At 54.6% G+C, this 23,597-nt stretch overlaps 1 protein-coding gene across 1 annotated transcript in view; it reads right to left on the reverse strand.

Moving 5' to 3' along the window:
* The window catches only part of DNAH2 (dynein axonemal heavy chain 2), a 135,149-nt gene that overhangs the window by 37,578 nt on the left and 73,974 nt on the right, over positions 1-23,597 (reverse strand). Inside the window, exons 31-51 of the mRNA XM_080979575.1 lie at positions 22,192-22,409; positions 21,833-21,931; positions 21,109-21,234; positions 19,929-20,039; positions 18,596-18,784; positions 16,273-16,376; positions 15,743-15,932; positions 15,468-15,648; positions 14,723-14,850; positions 14,085-14,237; positions 13,479-13,604; positions 12,832-13,050; positions 12,256-12,373; positions 9,068-9,204; positions 8,848-8,985; positions 7,763-7,921; positions 6,619-6,771; positions 4,833-4,924; positions 2,748-2,946; positions 2,409-2,633; positions 1,553-1,657 (exon numbers count right to left, since the gene is read on the reverse strand). Of these exons, the coding sequence (XP_080835701.1) occupies positions 1,553-1,657; positions 2,409-2,633; positions 2,748-2,946; positions 4,833-4,924; positions 6,619-6,771; positions 7,763-7,921; positions 8,848-8,985; positions 9,068-9,204; positions 12,256-12,373; positions 12,832-13,050; positions 13,479-13,604; positions 14,085-14,237; positions 14,723-14,850; positions 15,468-15,648; positions 15,743-15,932; positions 16,273-16,376; positions 18,596-18,784; positions 19,929-20,039; positions 21,109-21,234; positions 21,833-21,931; positions 22,192-22,409 (3,170 nt within the window). The remainder of the gene's footprint in view (positions 1-1,552; positions 1,658-2,408; positions 2,634-2,747; positions 2,947-4,832; positions 4,925-6,618; positions 6,772-7,762; positions 7,922-8,847; positions 8,986-9,067; positions 9,205-12,255; positions 12,374-12,831; positions 13,051-13,478; positions 13,605-14,084; positions 14,238-14,722; positions 14,851-15,467; positions 15,649-15,742; positions 15,933-16,272; positions 16,377-18,595; positions 18,785-19,928; positions 20,040-21,108; positions 21,235-21,832; positions 21,932-22,191; positions 22,410-23,597) is intronic.

The raw sequence follows: 23,597 nt of genomic DNA on the forward strand, positions 1-23,597 counted from the left end.
CAGGAGTCCCAAGGCCGCCCTGTGAGGGGCAAGGGGCCAGCCTGCTCTTTCTGCTCTGCTCTAGGGTGAGGAAGTAGCAGAGTCCAGAGAGAGAGAGAGAAAACACCTCCAGTGGTGGCAGAGAAGAGCCAGGAAGAGCAGCTAATCTTCACACTCCCAGTCCAGGGCTGCCAGCTCCCAAGTACACATACTACCCTCCCACCCTCCTTATTGGCACTGTGGGGGTTAAGGTCCTGCATCTGCCACACCATTCACTCCCCAGCCTCAGGCAGGCTCCTGTGAGGCCCGTCTGCAAAATGGGAATAACAGCAGCCTGCCTAGCAGAGCTGTTGTGAGGTTGGGGGAAATGGAAACTGGAAGGAAGAGAAGTGGCTTAAAATACTTCGGTGGGAATCAATCGTTCGCTCAGTCATACACTTCGGCTTATCCCAGCCCCCCCAGCCCCATGCCTGACCATAAAGGTATGACAAAGCTGGACCGTGGTGGGTATGGGGCAGCAGGAAGCCCTCCTCTCCACTCCTGCAGGGAATTGTGCCCAACTAAGTCCTACTCGGTGGGACGCGGGTGGTGCTGTGGGTTAAACCACAGAGCCTAGGACTTGCCGATCAGAAGGTCGGTGGTTCGAATCCCCGCAACGGGGTGAGCTCCCGTTGCTCGGTCCCTGCTCCTGCCAACCTAGCAGTTCAAAAGCATGAAGTGCAAGTAGATAAATAGGTACCACTCCAGCGGGAAGGTAAACGGCGTTTCTGTGTGCTGCTCTGGTTCACCACAAGCGGCTTAGTCCTGCTGGCCACATGACCCAGAAGCTGTACACCGGCTCCCTCGGCCAGTAAGGCAAGATGAGCGCCGCAACCCCAGAGTCGACCACGACTGGACCCAATGGTCAGGGGTCCCTTTACCTTTAAGTCCTACTCATTGAAATGAATGAACCCAAACTCGTCCTGTCCATTCATTTCAATGGGTCTAAGAACATCAGAAGAGCCTACTGGATCAGGCCAACGGCCCACCTAGTCCAGCGTCCTGTTCTCACAGTGGCCAAGCAGATGCCCATTATGGGAAACCTGCAAGCAGGATCCAAGCACAAGAGTCCTTGCCCTCCTGTGGTTCCCAGCAACAGGCACCGCCCAGTCCTGCTCTGAATGGGACGAGCGGGTGATTGAGCGGGAGGTGCCATTTTGGATTCGTCTCGGGCCGGCGCCGCTTCCTTGCCAGCGCCATCGTCCGCCGTGCCAAGCTCTCCCCACACCTCCTGGGCAACTTGGATTTGGACAACAGGCCCTGCATTATGCAGGAGAGGAAAATAAAAGGCCGCGGGCACCTCGGGTGTGCGGAGGTGAAAGGGGAGCTTTCCCCCTTGATCTCAGAAAGACTCTGGAAGCCAAAAGGCCAGCTGGACGAGCCCCTCGCCACCAAACCAGGTTGCCTGCGTGGACACACGCACGAACGGGGGGGGGGGGGGGCGAGCCGGGCGGCGCCTGCGGCTGTGGTTGCCTGATTAACCCCTGCCCTCGGAGCTTCCCAGCCGGCCTGCGTAGACCAAAGCAGCCCTTACTGTGGGGAAGGTCATGTTGATGAGGTTGAAGCGGCTCTGAAGCCGGCTAGAGATCACCGTTCGCCCTCCTCCAGGGGGCCCCATGGCTGCCATCAGGAACATGTCCTGGGGGGAAGGCAAACAGGCAACGGATCAAAACCAAAAGAAAATAAAAGACTTCTCGCTCTCTCTCTCTCTCCCCCCACAACCTCCGCCCGCCTCTTTCCATAAAAGTGTTTGAGTAGCGCGACGACTAAACAGTCTAGAGGGACCCCGCCGAGGTGGAGGTGGGGGGGGGGGGAGGAAGGCAGGCAGCATACAAATCGGGGGGCCTGAGTGGAAGTGGAGGCTGTAATAGCTGCAGTGGCATGCGCCACACTCCAGCCGGGAGGCTCTGCTGCGCGGCACGCCCTCCCGCTCATTCTTGCCCCCCCCCACCGCACACTCCTGAAATTCAGATGCGCAGCCTCCCGGAAAGAGACAACAGCAAGTATTCCGTGCACAGTCGTCTCTGGCTGTAGGTTGCCGAGTTCTTGAACGGCGGAGAGCCAAATCAGACAATTACGTTAAATGCGCAACTGCGCTCAACGTGTCTGGGTTTTTATTTTTATTTTATTGTCTTTTCGCAAACAGGGCCGCGGGGCAGCAGAGGGGGAAATCAAGGCTGGGTCTGTGGGGCGCAGAGCAACGTCCTCCCCTCTGCCGTGGCGCTGGCAGAAATCAACGCTGCTCTTGGGTTTAAAGCCTAACAGGCACGTCTAGGCAACCGGGTTCCAATCCTGATCCCCCTGCCCCAAGTGCGTCTGTTTCAAAGAAGAAACCATCACGCAGCAATTGCACACTGGGCAATTTGCCTGGCTCCGCATCCTGCCCTCACCTTGATGTACTTGATGGTCTGCTTGGCCCGGTCGTACCAGAAGCCGTAGTCCAGCCACAGGCGGAGCAGCTCCAGGGGGGGCTGGGAGCCAAACTGGTCCTTGGCAGGCATGTTGAGGTCGTCCATGAAGGTGATCATGCTCTTCCCGCCCAGAGGCACATAGACGCCCTTGGTGCGCTTCTCCACCCGGCTCTCAATGATGCTCTGGACGTTGGTCGACGTGGTCTGCAAAGGCGGGAGGGGAGCGTGAGGCCTGCGCTGACGGATGCGTCCCTGGAGCCCATGCGTGGGGTGTGCCGGGGGGCGGAGCCGGGACCCTCCCCTCCCTCAACCTGTTACCTGAGCGGACATGTTGATGACCAGGACAGCCCACTTGGTGCTGTCCAGGGTCTGCAAGACGCCCTGGGCAATGGAGGTCTTGCCGGTCCCCACCAAGCCGACCAGCAGCACTGGGTTCTGGTTGGAGATGAGGGCGTCGACGAGATAGTTGTAGCGCATGGTGTCCACGGTGGGGACGATGATCTTGTAGAAGGGGGCGCTGGGAAGAGAAGGGGAGATCCGGGCTCAGCCCCAGGGGCGAGGCATCAGCTCCTGCCATGCTTGGGACCTGCCAAAGCTTGGCTGCTTCCCCTCCCTCTTACACACACGCAGGGCGCCGGAGCCCCGGGGGCCGTTCTGGTCCTTCCCGACGCGGCTGTCACGGCTCCAGGAAGGACACTGGCCTAAATGCATGAAGACATCCGACACGAGACGCAATTGGCGCAGCTGTCACCCCCGCCGGAGCCTGACAGCTTGGAAGGAAGCCACCGTTAATGAAGGCTTGTCCCTCCGCCCGGCTTCCGAGGATGCAGGCGGCCGGCGGCCCGTGGCAGCTCGGGGACCACGTTCCGGCAATTTCAGGCCACTGATCAGATTAGGGGAGCGAGGGGCGGGAAATGGATCCGAGCCACTGGCTCGAAGAACAAGATCGGCCGAGCGACTCGGTGGCACGGCGAAGGCAGGCTGCTCGGGAGCCAGAAAGGGAAAGGATGCGGGAAACAAGAGAAGGCAGGCAAAGGGAGCGGGGAGGGGGTAACTATGTGTGTATCGTAGAGGTGCCCCTCTGCTGTCACTCACACCCTGCTACTGCTGCAAGAGCCAAAAAACTCGCCTGAGACCCTCCAACACACATAATGAAGACAGGACATCGCCATCCCTAGAATGAGCCCGTTCTCCGTGGTGCCCCTTTAGCTGCTTCTCCCTCCTACTTTCTTTACGTGTAAGAACTTCAGATGGGCCCTGCTAGGCTAGAGCAAACGTCCACTTCACCCAGCAACCTGCTTCTCACACAGGCCGACTCCCCAGGCTTGAAGGCAATAGTCCCTCCTGGCTACGAACGGCCATTCATGAACTCCTGTCTCCTCCTCCTCTGCCTCATCCATCACTATTTTCTTACTGCTATTACACTATTTCTTACACTATTTCCAACTGCTACATCTTGTGGCAGCAAATCCCATAAACCTGGCACGCAGGGTATGAGGCAGGGCTCTCCTTTGCCTCTCCTGCCGCTGTCCTACTGCTTTTGAGCCAGTGGTGTAACATGGGGGGCGTTCACAGGGGCAGTTGCCCCGGGCACAAAAGTGTTAGGGGGCATAAAATTTCAATGCCCAGTGTTGTCTCAAATCAGCTTTTCTGTCACTGGGCTCTACTGAAAATGGCTTCTCCACACGAATCAGGAAATGACCTCTTCAGACAACGACTTTTTTTTTGTTATCTCTGTGTCTGTGATCTCCTTGGAGATCATAGAATCATAGAGTTGGAAGAGACCACAAGGGCCATCGAGTCCAACCCCCTGCCAAGCAGGAAACACCATCAGAGCACTCCTGACATATGGTTGCCAAGCCTCTGCTTAAAGACCTCCAAAGAAGGAGACTCCACCACACTCCTTGGCAGCAAATTCCACTGTCGAACAGCTCTTACTGTCAGGAAGTTCTTCCTAATGTTTAGGTGGAATCTTCTTTCTTGTAGTTTGGATCCATTGCTCCGTGTCCGCTTCTCTGGAGCAGCAGAAAACAACCTCTCTCCCTCCTCTATGTGACATCCTTTTATATATTTGAACATGGCTATCATATCACCCCTTAACCTCCTCTTCTCCAGGCTAAACATGCCCAGCTCCCTTAGCCGTTCCTCATAAGGCATCAGGCAATTGAATGCGCATGTGTACACCATGAATTTCCCTCCCTCTTACCCACCCCCTTTTGAGCGGCCCCGGGCACTGGCAACCCACACCAAGCCACTGCTTTGAGCTACAGAAGGCTGAAGAACACAGGTTTTAAGTTTTAGGGGCTGAGTCACACTCCCATGAAGCTCCCCCTTCCCTGCCTGGGACTGGCAGAGAAGGCTTGTCCTCTATCTTGGGCAACATGCAAAAAGCTGTTTACTTACTTGGATGGGTACCTCCACATCTTGGGCAGTTTATCTTCAAAGGAAGACCATTGCTTCCGCTTGGGGTCAACGTAATACTCGTAGACTGTATCCTGGGAGGGAAAGAAGTTAGCTTGTCAGAGCGGTGTATTTTCAGCAGTCCTTGCAGAGGCCTAAAGCTGGGCCTGGATCATGGATCTCTCTGGGCAGTGGAAGGGTTTTTCATTGCAACTGGCTCTTAGGTGGGCAAAAGGGATGCCCTGTGCACCTTCCCAGTGTTGCAGGAATTTATGTATAGGTTGGGGGGGGGGGTTGCCCCTCCAGCAGATATCATGCACATGCACCCCACTACCAAAATCAGCACAATCACTTTTGTGACTTTTGTGATTTGTCCCCACAAAACACTTCATCACAGTTTCTTCCTATCTATTCAAAGGGCCTCTGCTGCACAATACCAAATGTAACAATTCACTGATAAATGTATCTATGTACTGGCTAACAGGGAGCTCAGCTCCTCAGCAGCCCCTCTGCCTGAGTGATAATCCCTGGCATCCTGATACCTGAGTGCCAGACAGGTAGCCATTCCAGAAATAACAAAAGGGTGTGATGAACTTGGCTGGGAAACAGGGAAATGTAAGTATCTCTTTTGTTACACTTGATGGGTGTTTGGTGGAGGGCAAGGGGAACCATGGGGCAGGGTCCCAGAAGGAAGAACAGCAAAAGAGGCTTGAGCTCAGTGGTCAGCCTCTTTTCTTTTGGCCTTAGGCCCATCCCCGGCCGGCCGTCCATTGTCCTCCCTGGCCGAGGGCGGGTCAAAGGCCAGCTCAAGCAGGTGGGTGGCACCCGCCCAGGTGAGCCTCGCTTGGTGCCGCAAACTCCGCCCACCTGTGGGGAAGGGAGGGCGGATATTGTTACACTTGATGGGTGTTTGGTGGAGGGCAAGGGGAACCATGGGGCAGGGTCCAGGATACTCAGATTATTGCCACCAGACCTCCCCTTTCATGATGTAACCATGATGTATTAGTGATGTAGTTGGGGGGGGTGTAACATGGGGATTAGCAGCTAATAAAAGTTTGTGGGTTCTTTTGTTCTGGGCTTCCATCTTGTTCCACCTTGTGGCAGGTGGGAGTCCTGTCGCGACAGTCTTCAATCAAGACCAAGGCTGCTATTTTGTTCTGGTATTCCTGGCTGGTGTCCTTGATTTTTTTGTCCAAGGGAGCCCTCAGATTTCTCCATTAACACCAGAGAGAGAAGACCCATTTTTTCTTGCCCACCTCCCTTTAGGTCTATTAAATAACATGCCCTCTTTTCACCTTTGGGGTAGCCTATCCAGCAAGCAGGGACGTGGGTGGCGCTGTGGGTAAAACCTCAGCGCCTAGGACTTGCCGATCGTATGGTCGGCGGTTCGAATCCCTGCGGCGGGGTGAGCTCCCGTCGTTCGGTCCCAGCTCCTGCCCACCTAGCAGTTCGAAAGCACTCTTAGGTGCAAGTAGATAAATAGGTACTGCTTTATAGCGGGAAGGTAAACGGCGTTTCCGTGTGCTGCGCTGGTGCTGGCTCGCCAGAGCAGCTTCGTCACGCTGGCCACGTGACCCGGAAGTGTCTCCGGTCAGCGCTGGCCCCCGGCCTCTTAAGTGAGATGGGCGCACAACCCTAGAGTCGGACACAACTGGCCCGTACGGGCAGGGGTACCTTTACCTTTACCTTTATCCAGCAAGCACAACAGCTGCAGGCTCAGCCTCATAGCACCACCCCACCCCACCCCACCCGTCGCTGCCATCCCTCGTGGGAAGTGCATCCAAGTGACCTTGTTAGGAAAGGAGCCCTCAATCTCTCGAAGGAAGATGTCGATTTTCTTCCGGCCCTCCTCGTCCACGGCCGCACACAGGGACCAGATCATGCTGAAGATGAAGTACATCTCCACCACCGTTGAGTAGTTTTCACTGTCCGCAGGATTCAGCTGGGGGGTTCAGAAAAGCTGTCCTCAGACCCACTGCCCCCCAAACTCACTGAAGCCACCTCCCTAGGAACAAAGCTTAACAGTGCCAGGATAGCTCACTTGGTAAAGCATGAGGCTCTGAATCTCAGGGACGTGGGTTCAAGCCCCAAGTTGGGCAAAAGATTCCTGCATTGCAGGGGACTAAACTTAGATGACTCTCGTGGTCCTTTCCAACGCTACTATTCTATGATCTGGACAAATTTAATGATACAGTCGTACCTCGGAAGTCGAAGAGGATCCGTTCCGGAAGTCCGTTCGACTTCCAAAACGTTCAGAAACCAAGGCACAGCTTCCGATTGGCTGCAGGAAGCTCCTGCAGCCAATTGGAAGCCACAGAATCTGCATCGGACGTACAACTATATTTGGAATGTATTTTTGGAAAACATAGTCACCTATGAGTCGATGTACAGTGGTACCTCAGGTTACAGACGCTTCAGGTTACTGCACTTCAGGTTACAGACTCCGCTAACCCAGAAATAGTACCTCAGGTTAAGATCTTTGCTTCAGGATGAGAACAGAAATCACGTGGCGGCAGCAGGAGGCCCCATTAGCTAAAGTGGTACCTCGGGTTAAGAACAGTTTCAGGTTAAGAACGGACCTCCAGAACGAATTAAGTTCTTAACCCGAGGTACCACTGTATATTTGAGGAAAACAATAAGTTCATGCATTTACATATATGTTACATAGTTCTGTAATCTTAATTATATTTTAATGTCGTTTTGTTATTGTTGTTTTCCTCTGTCTGTTAAAATGTTTTATGTATGCGTTCCCTTTTTCTTTCTTTTTTACTTTAACTCATTGTAATATTCTTAATAATTCTTTTTTTAGAGAGAGGCAAGGGGGCCATCCTTGACATAACGCGCCCCAAATGCCAGGTGGCCTGAGGAGGGTGGAGGCTGATGATGCCCCCAGGGCCTCCGGAGCGGCTGACTGGCCCTCGCTTGCCACTTACCCCTTCATCAGACGACGTCAAGGATGTGAACAGCTTGCAGAGAGATACGATCCCACTGTACTCAGGGATAGGGACCAGCTCCTGACAGTTGTCCTTCTTGAAGGTCAGCATCTTGTTGGTAAATTTGTCAAACATCCTCTGCAGGGTTTCCGCTTCGGTCTGGGAGGAGACGGGGGCAAAGGGAAGCTCGCTGACTGTCAACTACTTGATCTGCTCCTCCTGAAGACCCCCGCAAACCCACATTTGTCCCTTCAGGGCTTCCCTAGGACCTCTTCATCCCACCCTGACCAGTGCCGGATTTACATATAAGCTAAACAAGCTACTGCTTAGGGCCTCACTCTCTTAGGGCCCCCCCAAAAAAATTAAAGGGGGAAAAACACCTGGATGTACATTTCCAAAAATATAAGATAAAAAACAAATAAAATAAAACCTACCTACAGCAACAGTGTTTTGTGTTGTGTAGGCGCCTATGATGTAAGTCATGGGCCCCGCCTGCTAGCCTGCTCCCTAAAATATCACTGGTTTGCTCCTTTCTATATATAGGGTGCCTACATTCTGCATGGACTGGTTGCAGGGCAACATGGGCAAATGGCTTGAGATACCTATGAGGTCCATAAATGACCATATAGCATGTATTCAACACAAAACACGACAGCAATTTGTTGTTGACAAAGGACAGCTGGATATATAAAGGGCCCCATTACCTTTAATTGCTTAGGGCCTCATCAAACCAAAATCCGGTCCTGACCCTGACCCTCACACGGTCAGTAGCTAGGGATACTTTACTGTTGCTATTTATAATGTTTATGTCCTGCCTTTCCTCCAAGGAGCTCAGTGTGGCATATGTACTTCTCGTCCTCCCCATTCTATCCTTTACAACAACCCTGTGAGGTAGGTTAAGCTGAGAGAAGGCAGCAACTGACCCAAGATCCACCAGGGAGCTTCGTGGCCGAGTGGGAATTCAGCTCTCCTGGGTGTATGAAATGAGCAGGGCAGAACAGGGTGGGGGGAAAGGACAGACTCGACCGCGGGGGTCCCGGCACCCGGTCGCTTTTACAACCCACTGCTCCCCCCTCCTCAAATACCTTTGGGCGCTTCTCGATCCAGGAAAGGACATAGGGCTTCCAGCCCAAGTCACTGTAGTCCGTGTAAACCATTCCGCACCGGGAGACGGTGGCGGGCGAGGCAACGGCGAGATTCTCCACCTCAAACAGCAGGGAAACCTGTGGGGGAATGGAAACCACCAATCAGTTCTGGCCAAGGAGCTGCTGGAGGGGCAGGCTTGTGGGGGCAGCTCGGGCCTACCTGCTCAGGCATGGCGATCCGCTCGCCATTGATGAGGGTCAGCACCTTGTTGTCGTCCATGACAGAGTTCATGCTCTCGATCCACAGCGTGTCCACGGGGCCGTCAAAGAGGATCCACTTCTCGTCGGGTTTCTCGTCTGGGCAAAGAGGAACGTTAAGAACTCCGAGTCCATAACGCGGACTCCTGTCTCCCGGGCTGCAGCAGGAAGGATCTCAGGACAGTGAATTCGCTGCCCTCCTTTGTATACCTTACATGGAAGCCACAATATATAACTAAGGGCTGAGGAAAAATTGCCTCTCCTTGAGTCTTGGCAGAGCCACAGTCAGAGTTCGACTGGGTGGCTATCAGCTTAAGGGGCTTGAAAAAAGGGGTTAGGCAAATTCATGGAGGAGAAAGGCTGTCAGTGGCTACTAGCCACAGGGGCTATGCTGTACCTCCATGGTCTGAGGCAGCAACATTTCTGAGTACCAGCTGCTGGAAGCCACCAGAGAAGAGAGTGCTCTTGTGCTCAGATCTTTGTTGGATCCTTAAATGTATTTGGGAAGACATACCGGATAGAGCCTTTAGCAGACTCGTCAGTCATCTTATTCACGTTCCTACATCAAGGAGAGCTAGAAACATGCCCTTTAAAAAAATGAGGGCAGATTCTGTAATTCAGGGGAACAGAACAGCATCTGGTCAACAAACAAGGGGCAATGGGTGGGGCACCAGGGACAAGGACTGAAACACACAGAATGAATGGAAACACACAGAAATTTCCAAAGCAGAGCAGAGAATTTCTTCCAAGGTCTTGTTTGAAGAGATTGATTGTCTGAGACAGAGAGAGGTGCCAGGTTGCTCAGAAAGGAAGAGTGATTGGCAGCCAAGGCAGGCAGCTGGCACGGCCAAGGTGGGCCTCCCGGAGGGTAAATACCTGTGCAGACCTCACGCATGATGGAAGCCAGAACGCCATCGTGCCATTCGCTGGTGGCAAGGTCATACCTCCCAAACAACTCCCCGAGGCTCAGGGCTTTGGGGTTGAGGGAGAAGTCCTGCAGTGGGGGGGTCAGATGGGGACAGGAGTCTAGGTTAGAGAGTTAGGAGCTACCATCCACGGGCGGGGGGAAGCAAGGCCTGGCTGGGCAAGCAAAGGTCTGGGCCTCAGATGCCCAAAGGTGGGAAACAGACCACAGAGCTGGAGCAGCCCAGCAAGAACCAACACGCAGCTTACAAGGGAGTCGTTCCAAAGGCCAGTTCCCACCACTGCTCACATTGATTATTTCACTCACGGGGGCTATCTTTCAAGCAGGCAGTTGGAATCATTTGACTCAAGTGCAAATCGGGGTCGCCGTCCCCCCACCAGCATTCGGAAGGTTTACGAGGGCAAGCGGAACCGAGTCCGGCACTGAGCCATGGCACATGAGTCAAGCCACCCCTGTTACCATCTTGCTCAGCGTAATCCAAACAGTGGGGGGGGGGGGTGAGGGGTGAGGTAGCTAGCCACACGCAACACTGCAGCCCCAGCAGCACAAACAGAACCCCAGAAGTCTTCCAATCTGCTTCACAAGAGAGTCAGACACTGTACTGGCAGGGGGGTGGAAAGAAAGGGGTCAGAAGCTGATTAAGAAATCCATAAGCGACAAGGGTCTCTCTGAAGCAGCCCAATGCCCCAGCCTGGACCAATATTTTGCCCTCTTCCTTGCCTTTCGATCCTCTGTTCCCTGTGCCCCTCCTCCTGCAAAGCAGCCAGCCCTCCAGCACAGAGCAGGGATCCCCCGAGAGGAAAAGACAGTGGGTCACCTTCACCCACCCAAAATCAACATGCATGCCAACAGGTTCCCATCCTCAATTATCATAGAGATTGGGGTCAGAGGAAGGCCTTCCCCCGCTCCTTCTCCCACCGTTTCCTAGAAACAGCAGTGCCATCGCCCCGCTGGCATGAGAAAAAGCAAATGCCCGCAGGAGGCCTCCTGCCGGCACTCGGAGATAATCACCGGTGCCCCCTCAGGGTGAGGCTATCAGGCAAAGCGGCATGAGCTGGGGGTGTTGGGGGGGCTGAGGAGAGGCAGGCGACAGTGTCCCAGGCTCAGCACAGATTTCCCCCTACCCTGGGCCTGGGGCTCAGTGCCCCCAGCCCTCAAGAGGAAATCCCACACAAAGCATGCACCTGGTGCCTCCTGGCTACATCCAGTAGCTCCTTGGGGTGTGGCGCCCCCCCTTGCTGGGTGGGGGGCAGGAAATGGTCTTTGAGAGGTAAGCAGGCAGGCAGGGGGAAGGCTGGCCAGGCCACAGCAAAGGTGAAACCAAGATGAGGGACCACTAGCGAGGGCTGGAGACGAGAAAGCAGGAGTTGTGGCAGAGCTCAGCCAGAGCGGTCTGTAGTTTGAGGCCTCTGCCCAAGCAAGACTTCTCCTTTGCGCCCTAATCTCCCTGGGTGCCTGTACAGCGACTAGCGTGCCATGGGCTCCAACTTTAGCCGGCTAAAGCTCACAGCTGGCCTCGAGAGAAGGGAAATTGCCCCAAATATATGGGCCATCCGCCAGGATGCTTTGCACAGCCTCTCTATGGCTCAGACTCAGTGGCCACAAGCACAAGGAGAACAGGAGGGGCTCAGCTCCCCCACCAGCACACACACACTTCGGCTCCTGATCATCGTGGGGGCAGCAGCATCTCCTGTGGAACTGGCTGCCACAAGATGGGGCAGCAGCGGCCACTGGCTTGAATGGGGAATGGAGACAAACTCATAAAAGGGAGCAGTATTGTCACTAGCTACGGATAGCAAAATGGAGCCTCCAGGTTCAGAGGCACTGTAGCTCTTAATATGAGATAGTGGGGGCAGGCAGGAGGGGAGAGTGGCTGCCTTTCTGCCCTGCTTCTTGGGTTTCCTGAAGGAACAGGATGATGGGTTAGAGAGGCGCCTGGTTTAACCCAGCAGGGCTCTGCTTATGTTCCCTGTGGGTGTCACCGTCCAACCCACCTGCCCTTTGCCTGCTCTGTTATACATTTGGGGCCTCTGAGTATCCCGGACTCAGCCTGGCCTGCAGGGCAGCAGGACTCAGTTGCCCCCAGGGAAGAAGATGCATCCCTATGGGTCTGAGACAGTGTGGCTTCTAGGCAGGAAGGCACTCTGATACCTCTCTCTCTCTCTCTCTTATCCTCTCTCTATCTTAGCAACATGGCAGGAGTGAAGGAAGGGGCCCTGGTGTACCTGCACATGCCAATCGCATGACGCTGGACAGAATGCCATCCGTCCACTCATTGGTGCTGAGGTTGTACTCTCCATACAGTTCGCCCAGGGAAACTGCCTTCGGGTTCAGGGGGTACTCCTGGAAGCAGGCAGGCCCAGCAAGGAAAGAGAGCGGGAAGGTGGGAGGAAGAGAGGGGCGGGGGAGACAAAGTCAGGAGGAAGCAAGGTGCGTTTTTCTAGCTAAGACCCGGAGAGTCCTTTGCACTTTATTCATTTTTTTATGGCTATCCAGTTGGGAAGAAGAAAACGGAAGCTAGAGGGTTGGAGGGTAATCCTGCTCCCGTTTTTATATCAAGGGCGATCAACTTGCTTCCCGTCCCAAGGAAAGAATGCAGCGGAGAAGCCAGCCAGCAAGGGGGGCCACAGGAAAAGTGGACATTGGGGAAGAAGCCCCACCCAGCCCAGCAAGTCCCAGAAGAAGTCTGGGATGGGCCCCGGAGGAGGTGGAGGAAGAGGAAGAGGCAGCCAGACTTGGCAGAGGCAAGTGCCTGTGTCACAGAGCCAGGCACCGGTTAGGCGCAGGAGCTTCCCACTGACCCGGACTATGTTGGCCGTCGTGTCTCCGCTCTTGCAGAGGGTGCAGAGGGTGGCCTGCAGGGCACGCCAGGTGACGGTCTTGCCGCTGCCCGTGTTGCCCACGATCATGGAGGAATGGCGAGAGTTCTTGGTCTCGTACAGCTGGATCACCTTGGTGATGGTGAAGGGGATCACCTGCAGTCCCATTTCTCTCAGCTCCCCCTCAAGCACTTCCTTGAGCTGGAGGGGGAAAGAAAGAAAGAAAGAAAGAAAGAAAGAAAGAAAGAAAGAAAGAAAGAAGTGCCCAGATTGGAAGGCTGCATAGGCAACACCTTGTTTTTCATGCCACATCTTAGATCAGTCGGTAGAGCATGAGACTCTCAATCCCAGGGCTGTGGGTTCAAGCCCCACAGTGGATGAAAGATTCCTGCCTTGCAGGGGGTTGGACTAGATGACCCTCGTGCCCTCTTCCAACTCCACAATTCTATGATCCTCTCTCCCAATAAAGTCCCTGCTTTTCCCACCACTACCATCAAGAATTCCAGTGGGTTGGTTCGCGGGGGGCTTCCATTGGAGAGCAGCAGCTCAGCACTGGGTAAGGCTCTTGCCAGATTTCCCGAGAAGAAGAGGCAATGCCTGTGGGGCAGGGAGGGGACGGGATGGCTGACCTTCCCATAGTCGATGACGGGGCACTCAATGCCTGGGAAGAGGTCCTGAGTGATGGCGTTGAAAAGAGGCACGTCGCCGGACGTCAGCTTGGCTATGTTCATGTCTTTCATGGCCATGAGGAGGACCTGCAAGCAAAGAGTGCGGAAGAGCTGGTCAGAAGGTATGTGGGGGCAAAAAAAGGGTGCCAAGTGCTCCATGAGGCACCCCAGGGAGAACCCCGTGGCATAAAGGAGCTGCTGCGTGACTGATAAAGCCACCAGAGGCAGATATGGAGAGCCAAAGGTCATTTCCCCTCCCAGACCTGCACACACAACAGCAACGTTACAAGTGATTTCCTCTTCATTCCAACCCCAGAGTTCTTGGCAGGAACAGAGGAAGCTGCTTTAAAAGGAGCCAAACCAGTGGTCCACGTGGCTTAGTATTGTCTACACGGACCGGCAGCAGCGGCTCTCCCGGATTTCAGGCTGGAGATTCTCCTGGAGATGCTGCTACAGATTGACCGCAGGACCTTCTGCTCGCAAGACGGGCTCTTTGCTGCTGAGTGACGGCCCTTCTGTGCTGGCCACGTTTTGCAGCACAGCTGCAGAAGGCAGGGGGCTCCTCACCTCCTCATCAGTAAGGTCGGGCCGCACCCTGCGCTTCTTCCCGGCGTAGCGGAGCAGGGACGTGAGCGCCCGGAGGCCAAAGTCGTAGTGGTCTTGCTTGGAGAGCTGCTGGACAGCCAGCGAGTAGAGGGTGTAAACCTTCTTGGCCAGGATCTGGGAAGGGGAGGAGACAGTTTGGCAAACCTCATCGGGAGCGCTCTTTTTCCGCTCACCCACTCTGCCCAAGCAAAGCGCTCCCGCCCCCTCCCCGAACCATCCCAACAGTAAAGTAAAGGTAAAGGGACCCCTGACCATTAGGCCCAGTCGTGGCCGACTCTGGGGTTGCGGCGCTCATCTCGCTTTATTGGCCGAGGGAGCCGGCGTACAGCTTCCGGGTCATGTGGCCAGCATGACTAAGCCGCTTCTGGTGAACCAGAGCAGATCACGGAAACGCTGTTTACCTTTCCGCTGGAGTGGTACCTATTTATCTACTTGCACTTTGACGTGCTTCCAAACTGCTAGGTTGGCAGGAGCAGGGACCGAGCAATGGGAGCTCACCCCGTCACAGGGATTCAAACCGCCGACCTTCTGATTGGCAAGTCCTAGGCTCTGTGGTTTAACCCACAGCGCCACCCGCGTCCCTTATATCCCAACAGTACCTTGCAGTTATTGAAGCCTTCCCCAAAGAGGATGATCTCGGCAATGAGCGTGGAGTCAGGCACCACCATGGAGATGGGGCGGAACATCGACTTGAGGTTGTCGGGCAGCTCTGTGCGTCCGGCGTAACCTGCCACAAGGAACACAGAAGCACTGGCAAATGTCCATGGGTGGAGGCACACACACCCCAGTTGAGCCCACCTGTCAGGGACTGGACCGAAGGGGACGAGATTGAGGAGGACTGGTGGAGATCGCCCCACCCCTTCTCTTCCTGAAGCTTCCAGGGGAGAGGCAGGCAGTACTGAATTACAGCAGTGGTTTGAGGAAGGTCACAGCTCAGAGACAGGCGAACAGAAGAGATGGGAGGTGTTGGGAGAAGAGGAGGAAGAGACAGAGAGCAGCCAGCTGACACACTATCACTGGATAGTATTTCTGATCCCCCTTCTCCCAGAACACAGTGTTCGTTGAGATTGCAAGAGCAAAGGATTCAGAGACAATTGGCCCCTGGTGGCCACCGTAAGGGGGAGTGCTATTGCTAGGAAGGGAGGGGGGAGGAGCTCAGTTGGAGCAACACCATTAATGGAAGACAGACTGCATTCCTTTGTCTCTTGCTGTGATGATTGAATAAACTCATTAGTAAGCACTCTTCTTTGTTTTTCTCTGCTTCTTGCTGCCACCGAGGGAGGGACAGAATTCCCCGAAGCCTGACACCACCCCTGCCCAGAACGATCCTCCCAGCCTCCCCACCTGGGTTCATGGTGATGAAGATGCCGCAAGACCACACCAAGTTGATCTCGTGGCCCTCAAAGGTGAAGCGCGTCAGGTTGGCGGCCAAAGCCGAGAGGATGGAGAGGATCTGCTGGGCCACGACGGACAGGACCTCAATGTTGATGCGGTTGAACTCGTCAAAGCAGCCCCAGGCCCCGGTCTGTTGGCAAAGTGCAAAGTGGAGAGCTTGAGGAGGGCCAGGGCAGGCATGGGGAGCCCTTGGAGCAGGGCCAGCACCTGACTCTTCCCCTTACCTGCGCTAGGCCGGAGTACATGCGCCCCATCGACTTGTAGTCCAGGCCTTCGGAGCAGTTGACCACAATGACGTACATGCCCAGAGCCTTGCCCAGGTCCTTCACCGTCTCCGTCTTGCCAGTGCCTGCAGGGCCCTTGGGGGACCCTCCCCGGTGGAGGTGGAGGGCTGTGGTCAGAGTCATGTAGCACCTGCGGAAGAGATGCCAAAGGAACCCAAATATCTCAGGTTCTTCTTGTAGAGCAGGATGGCTAGGGGTTCCCATGACTGGCTTCCCACTTCCCCACTGGCCATCTGGGCCCATCTCCTTGCCTCGTTTCTTTTTCACCCCTCCCCAAACATTATTAGTTGCCTCTTCTCCCTCCCAGGCTCCCTCCTGCTGCCCCCAGCAGATTTCCCCAGTCTTCCGACCCAGACAGACCCAGGCTGTAGCCTTTCAGCGCTGGCACCAAGCCCTTCACGGCATGCCAACTTCCATGGCCCGAAACCACTAGGCTTCTCCTGGTCGGGCTCAAAGCCCTCGTGGGATACCTGTCGGTGAGTGGGGTGATGACCAGCCGCCCGGAGTTCCCCAGATACTCGTAGCCATAGGCAAACTGGGTGTTGGTCTGCCGGATGACGCAATCGTCCAGCTCCTGAAAAAGAGATTTTCCATAGGAGAGGGGTGGCGGGGTGTTGGGAACTTGTGGAAGTCGGCTGGTAGCTCACCACATCTCAGCCCGTGTGACGCATCAGAAGTATGTGGAGTCCCAGCAGAGTTTTCAGAGATTTCCTTACCACAACAGAATGGCTTCTTCCAGAATCCCCAGTTAAGGGGAAAACTCTTCTGCCACACAGCTCAAAGTAACAAAGCGCTTATCATCTCCAGACGGAAGACAATGCTAAACAGCACTATGGACTTTATACAGTTCTTCTGGTCTTTGAATTAAAGATGCTTATTTACGGAGAGATCCGCTAATGCTATCACCATGCTAGCTGACACTGTTGTGTAAAACCCACAGCCTCTTCCCTCACAGATTCAGAGTTAGACCCTGACAGCAAAGCAGGATAGCATCAGGACAGGACTTCACATAATGAAAGCAATGCCCTAGAGACTATTATACCTGTCTCTACATTCCTGAACCAATGGGAAGGTGATGCACATGCCAGTCATGCACACGACCTTGCTGGTGTTGCTACGGTAACCCCAGTGCACCTGGCACCCTTATCCCAGAACATCCAGATGTGCTAACTCAAGACATGAGACCAACCACTGTGCCATTTAAACCATTGTTCACATTGCACCAACACAGAGCGGTCACTTGCAGTCACATGATGCCCCATGTTTCCCCCCCCCCCCAGGACCCACATTGCTAAAAACTGTCCTTCCTTCCCAATCCCGGTGTCCTCCAGATGTTTTGGACTTCAGCTCCCATCAACCCCAGCATCAATGGGGTTTACTCACACTTCCATTTGTCCGGTGATTTCAAGTCATAGGTCTGAAAGGCTCCTTTTTTTGTCCCGCTGTTGAATCGGAACAAATGTCAATCAGGTTCTCTGCGGATTGACATTTGTTCCGATTCAGCGGTAAGCAACGGGTGTTCCAAGGAAAAGCGGCGGAAAAAGACGAAGAACCTCTTTGACCCGTGACTAGAAATTATGGGGCAACCAGAAGTATGGGTGAGCCCATGGTCATGCTGGCTATGGCAGATAAAGAGATGGTAGCTCAAAACATCTGGAGGGCACCAGGAGCAAAGCCATCATGGTAAGGTAAAGGTAAAGGGACCCCTGACCATTAGGTCCAGTCGTGACCGACTCTGGGATTGTGGCGCTCATCTTGCTTTACTGCCCGAGGAAGCCAGCGTACAGCTTCCGGGTCATGTGGCCAGCATGACTAAGCCGCTTCTGGCGAACCAGAGCAGTGCATGGAAACGCCGTTTACCTTCCCGCCAGAGCGATACCTATTTATCTACTTGCACTTTGATGGGCTTTTGAACTGCTAGGTGGGCAGGAGCAGGGACCGAGCAATGGGAGCTCACCCCGTCGTGGGGATTCGAACCACCGACCTTCTGATCGGCAAGTCCTAGGCTCTGTGGTTTAACCCACAGCGCCACCCGCGTCCCTGCCATCATGGTTAGTAGGCATCAATAGCCCTCTCCTCTATGAACTTATCCAATCCTGCTTCTTCTGGCACGCCAGGCCCTCCACCATTGCCTCCAGCTCCTCTAGTGCTGGCTGCCTTGCTCTGGACTTGACCCCTGCTGTGTTTTGGACCCAGGCACTTCCTGTGGTCTCAACTTGGACTGGCAGCCATCTCTCTCCTCCTCACACACACACACACACACACACACCAGCTCCTGGAACTCTGTGAGGACCCGGCTTCTCCTGATGGCAAGCACAAAAGCAAGGGAGGCCGCCCAAGGCCATATTGGTAGCCAGGATCAGTGTAGGGCAGCCCCCAGCAGCCTCCCCACCTGCCTCCTAGACGCCGTGCCACTTAGGTGTGGAGGCCTGAACGTGCAGAGGATGCAGACCAAAAGTCTGCTGCTTCCATTTGAGCTCCAAACCAATCCAAGCGATCTGGCTGCCACCCGCTGGGTGAGAAAAGAGGCGAGAGACACACACGCAGGCTCCAGCCTAGGCTCAGACCCTCCCCAAGAGCAGAGTCTCCTGCGCTTCCGCACCACAAACAGCAGAGGGAAACGGCACTCAAGGATGGGCGCAGAGCTAACCTGGCTGGGAATTGTTAGCTGTCCAGAGAGGGCGGCAGCAGCGGCTCACCACTGGCACACGGTAAATATGCATCTCTCTCTGTCCCTGCTCACCCACTGCACCACCCAGCCTCCCCCCAGCCTGTGTCAGCTGCCCTCCTCACCTTCTCCCAGTAGAGGCGAAGCTGGCTCAGCCACTCAAAGGACGTCACATCAATCAGGCCACTCTTGTAGAGCCTCTCAATGACATCCCGGGCGTGGACCTCCACCGTCACCAGCGCCACAATCTTCAGGCGCATGATCTTCGTCAGGTTGCCTCGAATGGCCTCCGAGTACTTGTTCAGCATGGACACCTGCGCGGGGAGCAAGGGCCTGATCGTGGCGGGCAAAATGGAGCTTCGGTTGGGCCAGGAAACCATGGAGGAGAGTTGCTGTCTCTGTGCCCTGCCCGTGATCCTTTCCAGAAGGATCTGGCCGGCTGGAGATGGAGGCAGGGGCCCAAACGTGGGAGCCCAAAGGCCCCCACACCCTCCAACATCCCTCAGATGGAAATGGAGACATATTCCACATTGGTGTCATCATGCCCCAAATGTCTCCTCCTCAGAGGCTGGGGCAGGGATGCAGACGCAGCAGCCAAGAGAAGCAAGTGTAATGGCCACTCTGCAACCCTGAGACCCTTCGCAGCCATGGCAGCAGCCTCATGGGCAGCCCCCCCCCCTTTGCTCCCCCCCCCACCTTCTTTATGGGAGACGGACCAAGCAGCAGGGAAATGGTGGAAAACTTTCTTAGGTGCATTAAAGTGATCTGGCTCTTGTTTTCATAAAAATGGGAAGGGATGTCATATTGAGTTGGGGGTGGGGGAGTGGGAGGCACAGATCTAAGAAATGCGCTAGAGGGACACCCGGATATGAACTTCCAATAACACATTACATGCTGTACTGAAGGGAAGGCCCCTTGGGAATTCGGGACTCTGTGTGAAAAAGCAAGAAGCCGTGATGGCTTAAAGGCTTTCGTAATGAACCTGGAATTTTCAGGGCGTCTCCACCTCCTGAGCCACTCCTCTCAGGGTCCCAGATTCCCATACCTCAATCCACTAGGAACTTCCCCTGAATTGGACACCTCCAACACTCTGAACTCCTCGTCGTCACCTGACAGCTCTCTAGGGTAACTCTGTGACCCCCCCAGGTGCTGTTGTGCCCCCTAACTCCTACTAGCGCCAGCCAGCGTGGCCAATGCTCAGGAGTGACTGATGGGAGATGCAGTCTGGCAGCATCACCTAGAGGGTCCCTCGCAGGGCCACCCCGTCCAAAGCACTGGATAGCCAGAGAGCAAAAGACAGCACGTCCCTCGGACTTGGGTTCCCTAGGCACACATCCCAGAGAGAAGCAGATCTTGTCAGGCTCTCAACCGAGGGGACACAGGTGCCCACATGTGCTCATCTGTGGGCACCTTGACCCACATGCAGGAATGGGGTGGATCTGCCAGCCCCTGTCTCACCTGCTTCTTTTTCATGGCTTTGAGGTATTTCTTGTCCCCTCGGTCCTTGCAGGTGGCCAAGCACTTGCTAACGTCCGCCGTCCACTGGATCTGGCTAGCGGTGATCACCATCTGCAAGGAGAGGGTTCTGGGTAAGCATGGAGGGGCTGCCAGTTTGGGGGAGAAAGCATCTGCAAGCGAAGCCTGGCCCCAATTTTTTCAGAACTTTCAGAACTTTCGCTAGACACTCAAGAGTGGGTGCTTATACTTCTGGGTTGGTTCACTCATCATCACAGGCAACTGGAATCTCCGATTCACCCGCAAACGTGCATTTAAAGGGGCAGGGGGAAAACGTCCTGCTTGTCAGTACAACTTAGAAGGGGGAGAGAAAGAGTTCCTGGGGTCACTAATTAGCATGGAGTAGTACTGAGTATGATTACTGTTATTAAATCTACTGCCCACCGTTCATCAGCAGGTCCCAGGGCTGGTGATATCAATTTAAAATTCAGTATTAAAAACAATTAGCATGAATGACAGTTCCAAGAATAAGGGTGTGCCCTAAAAGCACACACCCCTTAGGCGTCAAAGGCCAGGCCAGAATCTGTGCCCAAGGCACAGTCTAATAGAGTCATAGACATGGAACTGTGCACTTGGAAAGGTCATCTGGTCCAAACCCCTAGACTGCAGGAGTCACAGATTCCCCAACAGCCAGGCATCCTCTGTGGAAAAACCTGCAATATAGGAGAGTCCACCCCCTTCCAAGGTTGTCTGTTCCACTATTGCTTTGGTGCCGGCTAAGTCCTCAGCGTGACCACCCCATCCCTCTCCATATTCTGGCCTTGTCCAGAGCCGTCTTTCCCAAACAGCTTAGTGGTTCGTTGTGCCAGGGCGCCGGCCTCTCAGGGGTGCCCCAGCGAGTGGGGGAGCTGTGCGGCTTTGCCAGCGGCCTCCCCTTTCCCTGCACGCCCGCCGGCTGCTCCCCATCAAACATATGGCTGGTGAGTGTGCAGCTTCCCTCCGAAGCCTCTGCAGGGATTGCTCTCCTGCAGCGGCATGGGCGAGAGTTGCGCACACACCCCCATGGCTGGCAGTGCGCAGCTTCGCTACCCCCCCCACTATCCATGGTAATTTGGGGGTGCTGAGCGGATATTTGCACCCCAGCGCCGCATCTGCTAAAGACGGCCCTGGCCTTGTCCATCACCTGTCCAGGCCACTCCTTCACCCACTTGTCCCTCTTGGTCAGCATCTTCTTCAAAGCGAGACGACAGTTCCTCAGCACCTCCCGCAGGGTCCAGCGCATGGCCCGTTCCACGTCACACAGCCACTCCTGCAAGGTCAACGATCCCCAGCTAGTCCGTTCTGAGGGCAGACTAGCAGGGCTGGCGTCAAGGCTTGCTGCGTGCGAGCATCACAACTTTATTGCACAAAGGCACATGGGGAGAAACGTCGGAGGGATCCCTGGCTCCCGAAAAGGTAGCAATGGCTCTCTCGACACATTATTCCACCCTCGTCGCGCTGAACCTGACACAGGGTCTCAGAAAGCAGAGAAAGCCGCAAGGGTGGCAGCAGAGGGAGTGGGAGAGGCAGGGGTTCAGAGGGCTACTTGGAGAGGCTAGAGATGGCCTCTATTGAGACATAGCAGCAGAGGACCAGGAAGGGGACCCCTGAGCTAGACACTGCTCAACTAACCCCAACTCAGGGAGTGTGAGCAGTCTCGGGAGAGAGACCAGGCGTAGCGAGGCCTCATTTAGCACCTGCCCATCAGTACTGGGTTCCTGATGCCTGCAGCGCTTAATAATAATAATAATAATTTATTATTTATACCCCGCCCATCTGGCTGGGTTTCCCCAGCATGGCACTGCAGTTCCTTTCCACAGTCAGGGAGAGCTAGGATGGTGCTGAGCAGAAGGCCAGAAAGGACTCACCTCGACGGGTCCCTCCAGCATCACTGAGTGCGTGAAATCTATGTACTCGCCATCCAGAGAGAACATGCCCAAGGCTTCGGATCGGTTGGTATTGCCAATCTAAGGGGAAAAGAAAGAGCTAAGGTTTTCGTCCCAGTCACTGGTGGGGGGTGGGGAGAAGAAAGGGGCCCTTGCTGGCTCACTTTCCCACCAAGAAAGAGCCCAGGATGAGGAGAACGCCAGCTGCCCATTAGCCACAATATTTAGCGGAAAGAAGAAAAGGCACTGGGGAAGAAGCAAAGTGGGGCTTGCTGTAAGGATGGGGGCAGTTGCTGGCAGTCAAGGGGGCTGGTATGTGGGGGGGCGGGGCGTGTCCCTGCCTTCTGCATCTTGAGGCACTTGATGTTGTCGAAGCACTTCTTGAGGTGGGGCTGGACGGCTTCCGGGTTGCGCGACTGGCCCAAGATCTCCAGCAGGTCGTCGTTGGAGAGGAAGTAGAAGCGGGGGAAGACGTGGCGCTTGGTCTCCAGGTACATGTCGAGGGACTTTTGGATCTCTTCCAGAGCGCTGTTCATTTCCACCAGCTTGTCCAACAGTCCTGTGACGGGGGGGGGGGGAGCATCACGAAACAGTCACTAATGGCCCCACTGCCGCTGGAAAAGAAACCCACCCCCTTTGGCCTATCCGCAGATCTTCTGCAAGTGCTGAAGTGCCCATGCTGCAGCAATAATAATAATAATAATAATAATAATAATAATAATAATAATATATTATTTATACCCCACCCATCTGGCTAGGTTTCCCCCGCCACTCTGGGTGGCTCCCAACACAATATTAAAAACACGTTAAAACATCAAACATTAAAAACTTCCCTAAACATGGCTGCCTTCAGATGTCTTCTAAAAGTCAGAGAGTTATTTCCTTGACATCTGAAGGGAGGGCATTCCACAGGGCAGGCGCCACTACCGAGAAGGCCCACTGCCTGGTTCCCCGTAACCTCACTTCTCGCAGGGAGGGAACCGCCCGAAGGCCCTCGGAGCTGGACCTCAGTGTCCGGGCAGAACGATGGGGATGGAGACGCTCCTTCAGGTATAATGGGCTGAGGCCATTTAGGGCTTTAAAGGTCAGCACCAACACTTTGAATGTAGGAGCCACTGTAGGTCTTTCACTGTAAGCAGTCTCAGCGGCCGATCCCAGTCACCAGTCCAGCTGCCACATTCTAGATTAGTTGTAGTTTCCGGGTCACCTTCAAAGGTAGCCCCACATAGAGCACATTGCAGTAGTCCAAGCGGGAGAGAACTAGCAAGGTCCTGTATGGCCTGCCCCCTACTTCCCTTACCCTTGTCACAGTTAATCGCACTGCACCAAACAGGACTGCCTGTCATAGCTGTCAACCTTCAATTTTTTGGGGGGGAAATTCCCTTATTCCAGCGCTGTTTCCCCCTGCTTCCCGCTGCTATCCCGGATTGTTAGATAGCCCGTAGACTGTCACCGGGACAGGTGAGGCTGCTGATCCCTTATTTTCGAGGCTGCTGATTCCTTATTTTCAAATCTGAAAGTTGACAGCTATGCTGCCCGTCCAGGAAACAACCAGCAACTTACAAACATATCATAGAATTACAGAGTTCGAAAGGACCCCCAAGGGTCATAAAGTCCTTGAAATACAGGAATCACAACTAAATCCCTGACAGATGAAGCACCTCCAGCAAAGGAGAGCCCATCCCCTTATGAGGCAGTCCATTCTGCTGTTGAATGGCTCTTGCTGCCAGAAAGCTCTTCCTAATGT

This window comes from Podarcis pityusensis (assembly GCF_964106645.2).
Source record: "Podarcis pityusensis genome assembly, chromosome: 13".
Classification (NCBI taxonomy): domain Eukaryota; kingdom Metazoa; phylum Chordata; class Lepidosauria; order Squamata; family Lacertidae; genus Podarcis; species Podarcis pityusensis.